Below are 12,781 nucleotides of genomic sequence, written 5' to 3'. Positions count from 1 at the left end.
TAATTCTGGTACCAATTTCTTCTTCATAATTGTGGGACAAAATGATTTGTAAACCATCTTCTTGAAGAAGCTTCTCTTTGAGTGCTAGAGAAATGATGTCAATGAGACTGCTAGTCTCTCAAGAGTCCTTCCAGGCAATGTTCTAATCCTAAAAACCAAACTGAATCCCAACTTCTGGTACTAAACAAAATATAATATAATACAATTCTATTACTATCTATCATTTTAACTGTTATATTATTATTTTTCATAGATACTATTTAAATTATCCAAAAGCTATAGGCCTGTATTCTCTTTTAGAGGCTTCATGCAAGAAAGGCAGAAAATCACCTGAAGTTTAAGTGACATAGATGCAGGGGAGAAAGAATTTAAGTAGATGGAACATCATTACCCAAACTGGAATATACTCAGGACTCCAGGATAGACCCTGTCTGCTCATGAAAAGTGCCATGAGATTTTTGGATGACCAACAGAGCCAGGACCTTAATTTTATATCTCATTCAAAATGTGGTGTCTAAAAAACAGTTCACCCTAACACCATGCTGAAACACTGAAACAAAACTGACTTGCAAGGAAAAGGGACATTTACAGAAATATCACTCCCTCAGGCACTGTGCTTTTTTTGGTCTCCCACCCAAATACTGACCAGGACCAATCCTGCTCAACTTCTAAGAGCCCCAGGTGACATGGCTGCAGAATGCTTCAACGATTCTTGCACTGTAACTTGAGCACTAGATTTTTTTTGGTAATCAAGTAGTGTATCTAGCATATTATACAGTTTCACATTTTTGACATTGTCTACCTGGATACATACATAGTTAATATTATGTCACCAGGGTGGGCCTATTTATATTAAATATCTCTTTACCAATCTTGCCACAGTTGAAGCTACTACGTATTTTTAACATCATGCATTTTGTAAATTTGGGATAGGACTGAATTTTAATCCTGGCGTTAGCACCGTTCACTGTAAGTATTCCACAACAACTACATGGCACCACCAGACTTGACAGTCATGGACGCTGGGGCATATCCAAATGGATGACAGTGAGGCTATGTAGTATCTGAGGTGGCCACATAATATCTACACGGTCACCCAACCCACCTTGCCTTCTACAAGGGCAGAGTAATGTGACTGCATAACCTAGCTATCAAATACAGTATAACAATTTGGTCCTGGAAGGTGATGTGCTACCATATGCAAGATTAGGAGGCAAGAGTGTGTGTGCGTGCTTGTGCTGATTCATCCCAACTTGAGAGACAGTCAGTGACAGTGGGACTGAATGGGCAGGATGGCCCACCACCACTTATGGCTGACAACCTCGAAGTGGAATTTCCATCCAGGAAGTGGAGACAGTGCTACCAAATGGAGATTAAGGTTTCTCCAACACTCCACCTAATAGTGTTTGAGCTAGAAGTATCAGAGAGCCCCACAGCTATATTCAAACCCTCTCTCACACCAGGCAGTTGACATCCTTCTCTTCCCTCCCACACATCCCCATCTTGTTGTGGCTACCACTGAAGAAGCCATGGGTCTACAGTCAGGGCTGGATTTATACCTTACACACATCTAAGCACAGCATCTTCAGTGTGCCACCCCCCATGTCTACAAATGACCTTTGTGTTTTCCATAAAAAATTAAACGAAAATATATATAAACAATAATTTAAATACAGTAGAACCTCAAAGATATGAACACCAGCGTTACAGACTTACACGTCTACCGGACACCCTGTGGACCCGTAAGTCCTCAATCAGACAGCAGTACGTGCATACACACACATGCAAAGCAAATACTGTACTACCTTGGGGCTAAAGCTTCAGCCACGGGGGGTTGAGACTGCAGCTTCGGGCTTCAGGGCTCAGGTCTTTAGACAGGGGGAGCACTGGGGCTCTGGGCTTCAGCTGTGGATCCGCTCCCAACTTCAGCCCACAAGGGAGCTCTGGGTTTCAGCCCTGCAGCTCTGTTCCCACCTTCAGCCCCAGGAGGGGTGTGTGTGTGCGTGCGCGTGTGCCGGGGCTTGGGGCTTTAGCTACAGGGGGAGAGCCAGTTTCAGCCCCAGCGCTCCCCCCGTAGCTAAAACCTCGAGCCCTTGGGTCCCCCTTCCCACTGAAGCAGGGAGCAGAGCTGTGGGGAACCCCAGAGGCACTCTCCCAGGTTTAAAGTGCTGAGCCCTGGTGCTCCCATGGGGCAGGAGCCCCAAGCCCCCAGCCCAAAGCTTTGGCACCCTGAGAATCAGAAGCCCCAACTTCCCCCCCACCCACAGCCTGGCGCCCCACACCCAGCAGCTGCAGCACGAACCCCCCCATGTGGCTGAGCTCTTCTTCAGAGTGACGGAATATTTCAGAGTTATGGACAACCTCCATTTCCAAGATGTTCGCAACTCTGAGGTTCTACTGTATTAACTTTTAAACTTTTAACCTACTTTTTAACTTTTAGGTGCCCCTAGAATGCCAGACCCCTAGGCACATGCCTGCTGTGCCTAATTGGAAATCCGGCCCTGGCTACAGCAAGCAGTGAGAGAGAGAGCCAGTTTCCATGAAGGATAAGCTTTCGTGGGCTAAAACCCACTTCATTGGATGCATACAGTGGAAAATATAGTAGGAAGATATACATATACACAAAGAGAACATGAAAAAAATGTGTGTTGCCATAAACACTATAACGAGAGTGATCAGTTAAGGTGAGCTACTATCAGCAGGCGAAAAAAACCTTTTGTAGCGATGATCAGGATGGCCCATTTCCAACAGTTGACAAGAAGGTGTGAGTAACAGTGTGTGGGGGGGAATAAGCAAGGGGACATAGTTTTACTTTGTGTAATGACCCATCCACTCCCAGTCTTTATTCAAGCCTAATTTAATGGTGTCCAGTTTGCAAATTAATTCCAATTCAACAGTCTCTCATTGGAGTCTGTTTTTGATGTTTTTTGTTGTAATATTGCGACTTTTAAGTGTGTAATCGAGTGACCAGGGAGATTGAAGTGCTCTCTGACTGGTTTTTGAATGTTATAATTCTTGACGTCTGATTTGCGTCCATTTGTTCTTTTACGTAGAGACTGTCTGGTTTGGCCAATGTACATGGCAGAGGGGCATTGCTGGCATTGAAAGGTGTGGTCTCCCATAGCTTTCAGGGATTTTAGTGACACATAAAGCCAGAGATCTTTTCCAGGGATCACGAAAGATGCTTCAGCCTGTGCTTAACTTTAAGCATATAGTGAAATCTTGTTTTGGTACTTAAAATTACATGCATGCCTAAGTGCTTTCCTGCATCAGGGCTATATATTTGTATGTATATCCCATATGGCTAGGACTTGACATATCTACAATGTCCGAATACTATCTGTAATTCTACCTAATGTCTACAATTAAGTAGAATTACAGATAAGGTTTGGAATAATATTCAAAAGAACAAGAAAATTAATTGTTTGGCCCACTTTACAAAGTAGGTGGAAGTTTAGCTCTAAACACTTTGGGGAACAGGATAAATAAATCTCATACAATAAACCAATTGCTGGATTTACCATTACTATACAGGTGGCATTATGATCCCTAAACATATTGGTGAAATTTTTAATTTAATTCATTAAAAATGTAGACTTTTTTTATTCTTCAATTTAAAATGCTGCTAGCAGGTTTCTAAATTATAAATATTTCACAGGTGTTGACTAAATACTTGTTCGTAGGTAACTTAGGGTGAAAAATGTCTTGTCAATATCCTAGGGTTTATAGTTTTATTTACATAAAACATCCCTTGGCTCCAAACAGCTGCTCCATTTGTTCTCCCTTTATATGACACTAATCAGAACGGAATATAACAACACTGGCAAAATGTTTTCTTTTAAAGCCATCACGTTAATTTCAACCTCAAAGCCATTATGCAGAGGTGACAGAATCCCATGATGATTTTTCACTTCACCTTCATAGAGTCTGAACACTTGGGTTGTATATAGGGGACAGGTGGCAGGTTTGGGAGGAGGATATCAAACCCTGGGCCAGAAAATTTGGCTGCAGCAGAGCTGCCCCATAGCAGCTACTTCACGCTGTGGAGGGAGGTGTATCTCTGCCTTCCCTATGGATCATAGTGGGGGACTCTGCACTAGCCCTGATTAAGCTATTGTGTCAGGGTTGTTTGACAACATGCTCAAGAGATTCACAATTATATGGATCCACTGTCTCACATAGGAATTAAAGTGGCAGTGGTCCACTGGGCCTGCTGGCAGGTTGGGGTGGAGAATTCTATCAGCGGTTTCAGCACAAAGCTCATTTAAACAGGCATTTTGGAGGTAGTGTAAATTTCACCCATATAATACTTGGAGAATTTACATTAATGATGTCTGCAAAAGCTTAAGAAAGGCTGTCTTGGAACAACAACTTTGCTGAATTATGAATTGGCATGGCCAACTAATACTACTGCAAGTATTTTAAATCTGGGTTATGGCTAAATAGAGCACATTTCTGTTATTTGCATTCAGTCAGGACACACAAGAGAAGTATGACATACACACCTAAATGGATTGAAAGCAACAGGCCACAACTTTAGTTTATTTTTAATATTAAGGACACAGGTTGGCCACCAGGCATTAATCGGGTCCAGCATGGGTTGAATAGTCTGATGTCATACAACAAAGGAATGGGAATTAGCTCCCCTACCCAAATCCCAACTTCTGATTCAGCTTCACCCTGCCACCCTCCCACTGCATGGGAGAATGCGGGTACAGAAGAGGAAGACCTCAATGTTTGAAGATTCAAGACCTCCTCTCACCCCACAGGCTAACAGGGTCCATCCGTCCCTCTTGGGACTGTGATCAGGATCACCCCAGAAGCTGGCCTTTTGATCTGCACTGGACACCAGCCACAAGTTGCTAAAATATTTACTAATATATCTCATCCCTTCCTATTATGTTATTTTACCAAGCTCTGACAACTAAGCCCTGTAGAACAAAGCAGGAAGGGCAACTTGCACCAGCAAGAATGGCTATGGGCCCACAAATAACAAATGGCTCCCTACCTCCCCTGGAATTGGCCAGTGGGTGTTTTAGAGCAGTGGAGTCTGCCCCAAACCAATCTATCTCTCCCCAGCTCCATCCATGGATATTTTCCACCTGTGTTCTGGGCATGGAGAAAAAGAGTGAGGGCTCTATTGCAGGAGAACATAACTCACTCCAAACAGGACCCCAGGAGTGGTCATTCCTCTGCCAGTCCAATCTGGCACACCTCCTCCACTAAGACAGGAAGTGGCATGTGCACTACAAATAGTAATACGTAGCATTTGGATTAAGAGATGGCATGTCTGTGAATGTGTGCAACACTGCCAATCGGAAATATTTAAACATCAAGAATGAGGCCTCTAAAATCATGAGATTTTTTAAAATGGATTCTTTTTATTTTTGAGCCTTAGGGTACAGTTGGATTATGTTTTCCAGTGTTTGTCTGGAAAAAAGGAGGGCTAGAAACTTCTTTTTTTATATTTTTCTTTTCTTACATGAAAACTGAGAGGCTTTCAACATCAAATGAATCCATAAGTTGGAGCTTTAATCAAAACACCAAATATCATGAGTTTCATGATAAAATCACAATAAGTGGCCAAAGAATATGTTTTGGCAGGGGTAGGTTTTAAATTTTCCTTTAGTTTTGATCTGGGACATTATAAAACTACTGTTAAATAGTCCTTTAAAATGCTGTACCATCTTATAAATCTCTGTAATCAAAAGCAAAAATACACATAGCACAAACTCTTATATCCACTCTAAATATTTAGCAAATATTCTTTAGAGATTGTTCTATGCAGTATTTAATAATATGTCATTGTCATACAATGGAGATCTCTCTTATTTCTTCTATCTATTCTGCAGTCAGTTACAATATAGTCAATTATATCTACTTTTCATGCAGTGTATCTCAATAAATAATTATATTTTACTATGTTTTTCTACATTCTATCAAGGATTCATTTGTAAAAGTGATCACTGGCTATACAAATGTCTTAACAGCCCAGACAGATATACAGGGCTTGTTTCCGCCCTCACACTGATGTTTATCAGGAACACCTCTAGTGAAATTAATAGTTACACCATTGTAAACAGGAACAGAACCAGGCCAACTATAGTGAACTCATCCAAAATCTACAGACATTCTAAATCATTCCGAGGTAATTAAGTATTTATAAAATAGTTTCTGGCAGATATTAGACAACCCGTTACAGCAAACACAGAGCCTGATCCTGTATATCGCTAATTGCTTCCTGGGAGGTGCTGAGCTCACTGCCTTCAGGCTGAGCAAAGGGTACTCCACAACTTGGATCCATAGCATCCTGACACACTGACGATATCTGCAGCCACTCTGGAAAGAACAACTACTGATTGACAGCAAAAACGCCCTTGGCAAAAGAATTTGTGCACTCCAGTTATGAAATATTGGGTTGAAAGACAGGCTGCAAACAGCAGAAGTAAATCTGAGGGAACCCATGTTTTGCTACTCGCCTAGGGACTAAACAAACTATGGAGAAATACACTGGCAGAATAATATGTGACAGTGGTTCCATCTTATTGTAACCTGAACTTAAAAAGAACACAGTTCAGAGCAAATGCCAGGCTTTGTTAAAAGAGAAAAAAAGAAAATCCCGCTTAAATGAACACAGAAATTACAACAGCCAGTCAGCTAAAGGAAAATGTAATAAGAATGTCTGGATGTCTGATTGAAACTGATGCTATGTACTGCTTCTGGATAACCTTTTAGTGTCCTAAGTCCCTTTTCCTTCAGAATGGCTAGATGCATAATTCAAAGGATACTGTTTTTATCATCTTCTATAAATCACTATTTATACTTTTGAGGGCCAGAACTTTAGTTGCTGTACATCAGTGTGGCACCATTAAAAATCAAAAGAATTAGGCCAGTTTACACTAGCTGAGGATCTGGCCACAAATGCGAACAAGTATTAGCAAATGTACTTACATCCATTTAAAAACAATGTGTTTACTTTCACTTCTTCTATTATAGTTTATCACTAGCAAGCTTGCGATCCTATTTTCCTTTAGGCCTGATGCTGCACTAGTGGTCATTATTCACATACATTAGGATTTGCAGGATGAGGCCAAAAGTCCTCTTAGCATAGGATTTTATGTGATAAATCATGCAACAGTGTCCCGCACCCATCAAAGTCTTATTGATTTCAATGGGACCAAGATTAAGCCCTTATTATAAAGCAACAAGGTACTATGAAGCTTAAATGTTGAGATCTATAAGCTATGAGAAATGCAGATTGACTATAAAAGGCTGACAAAAGGTATGAAGTTTTAGATTTCCCTTTATATGCTGTCAGAACAAAACAAGAGAGAGAGAATAATTATCATTAGCAAAGGCTAAAAGGAATAGTATGTTCTAAACGCTTCAGTTTACAAAAATTTCCAAAAAACACAAGTTTATTTCATGTGCCACAAAGACTGTGCTGCTTTGCAAAAGACATGTGTTTATTTCATGTGCTGCCAATTTTAAGGCTCTTAAGATGTTTTTGTTTTCAGGCACATACAACCTGATCCTGTACCACTGAGTTTTGCCACTAACTGGAGTAGACTCATAGGGCTAGAATTTCGAAGGACTTCAGCCTAAAGAAGTGCTCAGCAGCACTCAGTAGCCCCGGCTGTGATACTTTGAAAACCTGGCCATTTATTTCAGTACCCAAATGGGAGCCGAGATCTTCTGAAAATTTGCCTGCATTTTTTACAGGTTTCAGAGTAACAGCCGTGTTAGTCTGTATTCGCAAAAGGAAAAGGAGTACTTGTGGCACCTTAGAGACTAACCAATTTATTTGAGCATAAGCTTTCGTGAGCTACAGCTCACTTCATCGGATGCATACTGTGGAAACTGCAGAAGCATTTTTGAGTTCACTTGGAAGGCTGGCACACGGTGTCTTCAATTGCCTGACAATGAGCTAGCCCAACAAGAACTACATTTTAATGTTATTTTTGCTTTTATCCTAACAGCTGATTCATTTCCATGTCATAAAAATCTCCTACATGGCAGGCTGAGAGATATCTCAGCAAGCAGAAACAAAACACTTATCTCGGGGAACTGTGAACCTAAGTCTCAAGTCAACCTGGCTGACCAATTTTTAATGTATCAAAGGTTTGGGATTTTTTCCTCTTGAGGAAGCGCTAGTTAAAATAAATTCACTTCAAGCGTATTAACTTTTAATTAATTTTCTTACAATAACCAGAAAAAGGGGTCTCCACTAATATAAGAAAAAAAATACATGATATAACATATAAACCCAGGTCTTCCACAAATTTTCATAATACCGAGGAAAAGGACCTATTATCTCTCAAAGTAATGCTGTCATCTCAAAGCACTTTACAAAGGCCGGTAAGCTTTGACACCAAGGGAAACTTACATGTAGAGTGGTTAAGTGACTTGCCGAATGTCCCACAGTGAATTAATGGCAGGGCCAGTAGTAAATCTCAGAGATGAAATCCTTGCCCGATTGCAGTACATGGCAAAACTCCCATTGACTTCAATGGGGCAGGATTTCTACCCAGGTCTTTTTGTCCAGGCCCTCTCCATTTGTCCACACCACTGTAAAAGAATATTGGTTTTCTTTTTTTTTCCCCTCTCAGAAATACAATACAAACACAATCTGCATAGAGTCAGATTGTGATACCCTTATTCACAAAGAGCAGCACTTTACAAGTAGCACCATTGGCTTCAGTGTGTTACAAAGTATAATTCTGCATGAGTAGGAGTATCAGCACTTGCTTTATACACGTTGTGCTATATCATAGGTTCCGTCATACACACTGAGGTGTCAATGCTTTCATTTCATTCAATCATTCCTTGATTTTTTTCATATGGAGACACCAAGGACCAAATCCCATGCCCCTTACTACCCATGAGTAGGCCGCTGACGAGGATTTGCCCTGTGATTTTTAACGAGGCTTGAAAAGCAGTAGACAAAAGAAAAATAAATAAATATACATACGCAACTTAATCTGTGAATTTCCCCTTGATTTACTCGCCTAACAGTCCTTCTCTTCCTCCATAGTTCACTGGGCTCCCTTTTGAAAACTTTCCCTCGAAAGCTCATTGTATCAATGGGAACTCAAGCAGCAAACAAATCGCTCTTTAAAAACTGTGTTCCTTTAACCTTTTTGCTTCAGCAGCTTCAGCAACCCGAATGAAGACTGTTCAAGAGGGAAGTGTGTCTAAAACTTAACACATGCTGTATCCACAGTAACTGAACAGAAAGGAAAAGAAAACCAGCAATAACTCATTGCTTCCTGTGAGTAATATTCTGCTATTGGGAAGACAGTATCTCATTAAGCCATAAATAAAAGCTTAGCACCTTGTCTTTATAGCAGATTGAAATAGGAAGCTGTAGAGAAATTATTACAGCTTAACGTCTATCTTTGCCTCCAAAAAAACATTTATGTCCTTTACCCAGCCCCCTCCCCGCCAAACTCTTCATTGGTCAAAAGCCAAAATGACTGAGTTCAGAGACGATAGTGGGGCGGGGGCACAATTTTAAGGTTTTGACGGTCTTCAGCAGGGTTCAGGGCAGGGCATATAAACCCTGGCAGAAATCAAGGGAGGGGGCACGTGACCCTGCATAACCATACGCCCCCCACCCCCCACACACACACACACTACGCATTGCCTCTGACTGAGTTCTGCTTGTATGGACGCAGCTGCTGTTACATATGCATTTGCAATCTGAATAAACCGAAAAAGTTTATTCTCAAGACAAGAATCTTCTTTGCTATCCACCATAACTCCCATTTTTGAGAACAGTTACTTAGGTCATCATTTTCAGACATCTGAGGTTAAATAAACTCCGCTTTTTGTATCTGAATAACAGTTCCTCTTTTTCAACGGTATGAGGTACCAATAAGAGGAAGAAAAGCTCTGTAAAATGTTACATCTATAGACAATAGACAGCTATAGACATTTTTGATATATGATTGTTCAAATTATGTTTTTGACTTGTAAGATATAATACAAGAAATCTCTGCTTTAATTTTTCCTCCCCACTGATGTATAAAATATCTGAATAAAAGAATATTTATTACCAGAGAATGTAGTCTAAAAAAACTATTGAAGAGAAAATATCTTCTGAAAATACTCTCAATTTAAAAAAAAATCCCTCTCTCTTTCCTATTTACAACACTTCTCAGAACACTTTCTACATCCTCCTTTTTGCGTTGGGATTTTTAAGCGTATTCTCCCTTTAACAACAGTTTGAATCCAGGGTAATTCTGCTGGCTTCAAAAAGGAATCTGTCCATTTGGTGTCATCTGAATTACTCTGCATTTATAACATTCTAACTGAACAGAATTTGGTCATCTAGCTCTAATTCTACAGGGTCACATACAGGAAGGCTAAAAGATTACCTTTCTGTAACATCCAGGCTGCATTTCTATAGAAGCATTATTAATCTAAGGCTTTGGTAACCATATAGGAAGTATCACCGATGCATACAGTCCCATGATCTCCTCAGGTCACATTAGATCTACCTGATATACTGTATAGCCATTTCCGCAAAAGCTAGCTCAGTCAATTAACTTGCAGTCCCCTTCATAGGCATTACTGGTACAAAACAGGTTTAGAGCCCACAGAGCTAACCACAGGAGGATCAATCACAGAGTACAGGGTTCCTCTGGCGATATAGAGCCATTATAGCAGCTCCTAAACATCTCTGTCCCTGCTGCTAGGGTAGGGGATATACTGGATGTGGGACCAGATCTTGGAGCTTCTTACATTCTAGCAAGCCAAGGCTACAGCTTCTTGAAGACAATGGCAGCAATATAATTTAGGGCAGCTGTCAAGCTACTCTAAACTAAGATAGGGGATTAGACAAGTATATAGATATCCCAGGACTGGAAGAGCACAAAGGACACTTTTCCACCACCACTGCTTGGCCATAGCTAAGGATATGTGTCATGCTATATTTTCCCATCACATATTCTCTTTATGGGTCACTCTTTTTTTTTTTAAATGATGTGTTTGATCCAAGACAATTGGCAGTTTTCCTTAATTCTCACTATGGCTGAGCTATGTCTGTCTGTTATTCTCTCTTCCTGAGTTGTGGGTGCAAAAGCTAGCTATGCATTCCTTTTTCAAAAAGCTTCAAACTGCAGTAAAAATAACATTCCTATAATTTTTTACAGTCATCATGCAGCACATAGTCTGAGGCCTGTGACTTTGTCCTGAGTGCCATGTTTTCCTTCCAATTTCCAACAAACCCTTTTCAACTCCTGAATGTCTTTAGGCATCTTTCAAAACCTCTGCAGTATTCCATATTTCTAGTAGTAACCCATGTGCAGTATTCCCATGCCAAATGTGAGAGTTCTTGTCTTCTGATGGCCGTTTGGAAGGATGAACTGCTACAGCACATCCTTATGAAACAGTATGTCAGCTGGATCAGCCTGCTTGTTTTTGTCTATGACATTTCACAACTTAGAATACAGTGAAACCTGAACAACAGACCACTCTTAATAGGCCACTTCCTGCCTTCAGAGACCACCCCTCCCCCCTACTGAGCAAAATTCTGCTTTTTTTTCTTTATTAGAAGACCATCTCTATTAAGCAAATGAATTTTGCTGATCTCTCCATTGATTGCTTAAGATAGGTTTCACTGTACACACATTAAGCAAAGCAGTGAAAGTCTTCACTGTCTGGCAGTAAGAGATGGAAAAGAGAAGTCCTTTGCCAAGACATGCAGACATTGCCAGTGGCTAACAATACAGAACCACAACATTAACAAAGCTGGCATTCTTCCTTATTTTCTCTCAAACCACTCTACTCTAGTTGATTCCTAACAGCCTCTCACATGACACAGTGGATGGAACTGCCAAGACAAAACATCCTTGCCAGACATTAAATTTAATGCTGGAAACTTCAGCTCTGTTGAATTAACTTAATTCAGGTATAGATTCCTCTCAGAGTCTCTTTAGAATATCGACCACTTTCTCTAACACTTTATCATGCCAAAGGGCCATAAGGTTTCCTTTCCTCAGACCTCTTTCACTATTGCTTGATTGCAGGAAAATAGGCTGAACATTACTGATGAGTGAAACTGAGAAGGGACAGAAGTGTTGGGCCAAAATGTGACTTCTAGTCACTGCCCCAGGTTGGAATGAGCATAGTATTGTTGCCCGCCACCCTGAAAAGGGAATAATGAGTGATGACCAATGTCTCTGAATTGTTTTTTCTCTGAGGACTATGAACAGTGTATTGCCAGCAGCTACAAGTTACCACACACCTCCTTCTAAGCAAGTACATTTATTCTTAAGGTAAAAGCATTACAGACAAAACATATTTACAAAAAAAACCCAATAAAAGTCCCTATACACATGCTAAAAGCTTACCAGAAGTTACCCCTCAGCCTTATTGGGCCTCGCTGGCCGCTGTCTTTTCAATCCTGCCACAATGGGGCCCTCTTGGACAGAAGGTCCTGTCCATTTGCTGGATCAGAAAGAAAGCCTTGTGTCACTTCAAGCTCATCCTTTTATATCAAAAGCCATTTCTTTGTCTTCTAGTCTCTGGATAACCCAGCTTGAACCAGTACACATAAACCCCTCCAGGGGCTGATACCACTATAGAGCTGTTTAGTTGCAGTGACTTGCCTTTGACACCTCCCACTGTTTAAGTTCCCAAAAGAGCTGTGGTACCCCCACCCCAAGAAGTAAAACACAATCATACATAAATAATTTATATATTTAATGGCCCAAAAGATACAATATCTGTCACACACTTCCTGCCCCCCGCAGCACACATATTTAAAGGCCTGTCA

General features: G+C 40.7%; 1 protein-coding gene across 17 annotated transcripts in view; it reads right to left on the bottom strand.

Moving 5' to 3' along the window:
* The window catches only part of DOCK10 (dedicator of cytokinesis 10), a 245,037-nt gene that overhangs the window by 161,777 nt on the left and 70,479 nt on the right, over positions 1–12,781 (bottom strand). For 3 of the 17 annotated variants that reach the window (XM_073359913.1, XM_073359917.1, XM_073359921.1), the window contains exon 1: positions 8,972–9,618. The exons of the other annotated variants lie outside the window; for them this stretch is intronic. In XM_073359913.1, coding sequence (XP_073216014.1) covers positions 8,972–9,076 — 105 coding nt within the window. In that variant the 5' untranslated portion in view covers positions 9,077–9,618. Of the gene's footprint in view, positions 1–8,971; positions 9,619–12,781 lie in introns of those variants that run through there. 17 annotated transcript variants of the gene reach the window in all.

This window comes from Lepidochelys kempii, chromosome 9 (assembly GCF_965140265.1).
Source record: "Lepidochelys kempii isolate rLepKem1 chromosome 9, rLepKem1.hap2, whole genome shotgun sequence".
Classification (NCBI taxonomy): domain Eukaryota; kingdom Metazoa; phylum Chordata; order Testudines; family Cheloniidae; genus Lepidochelys; species Lepidochelys kempii.
This window is presented reverse-complemented; position numbering and strand designations above follow the sequence as displayed.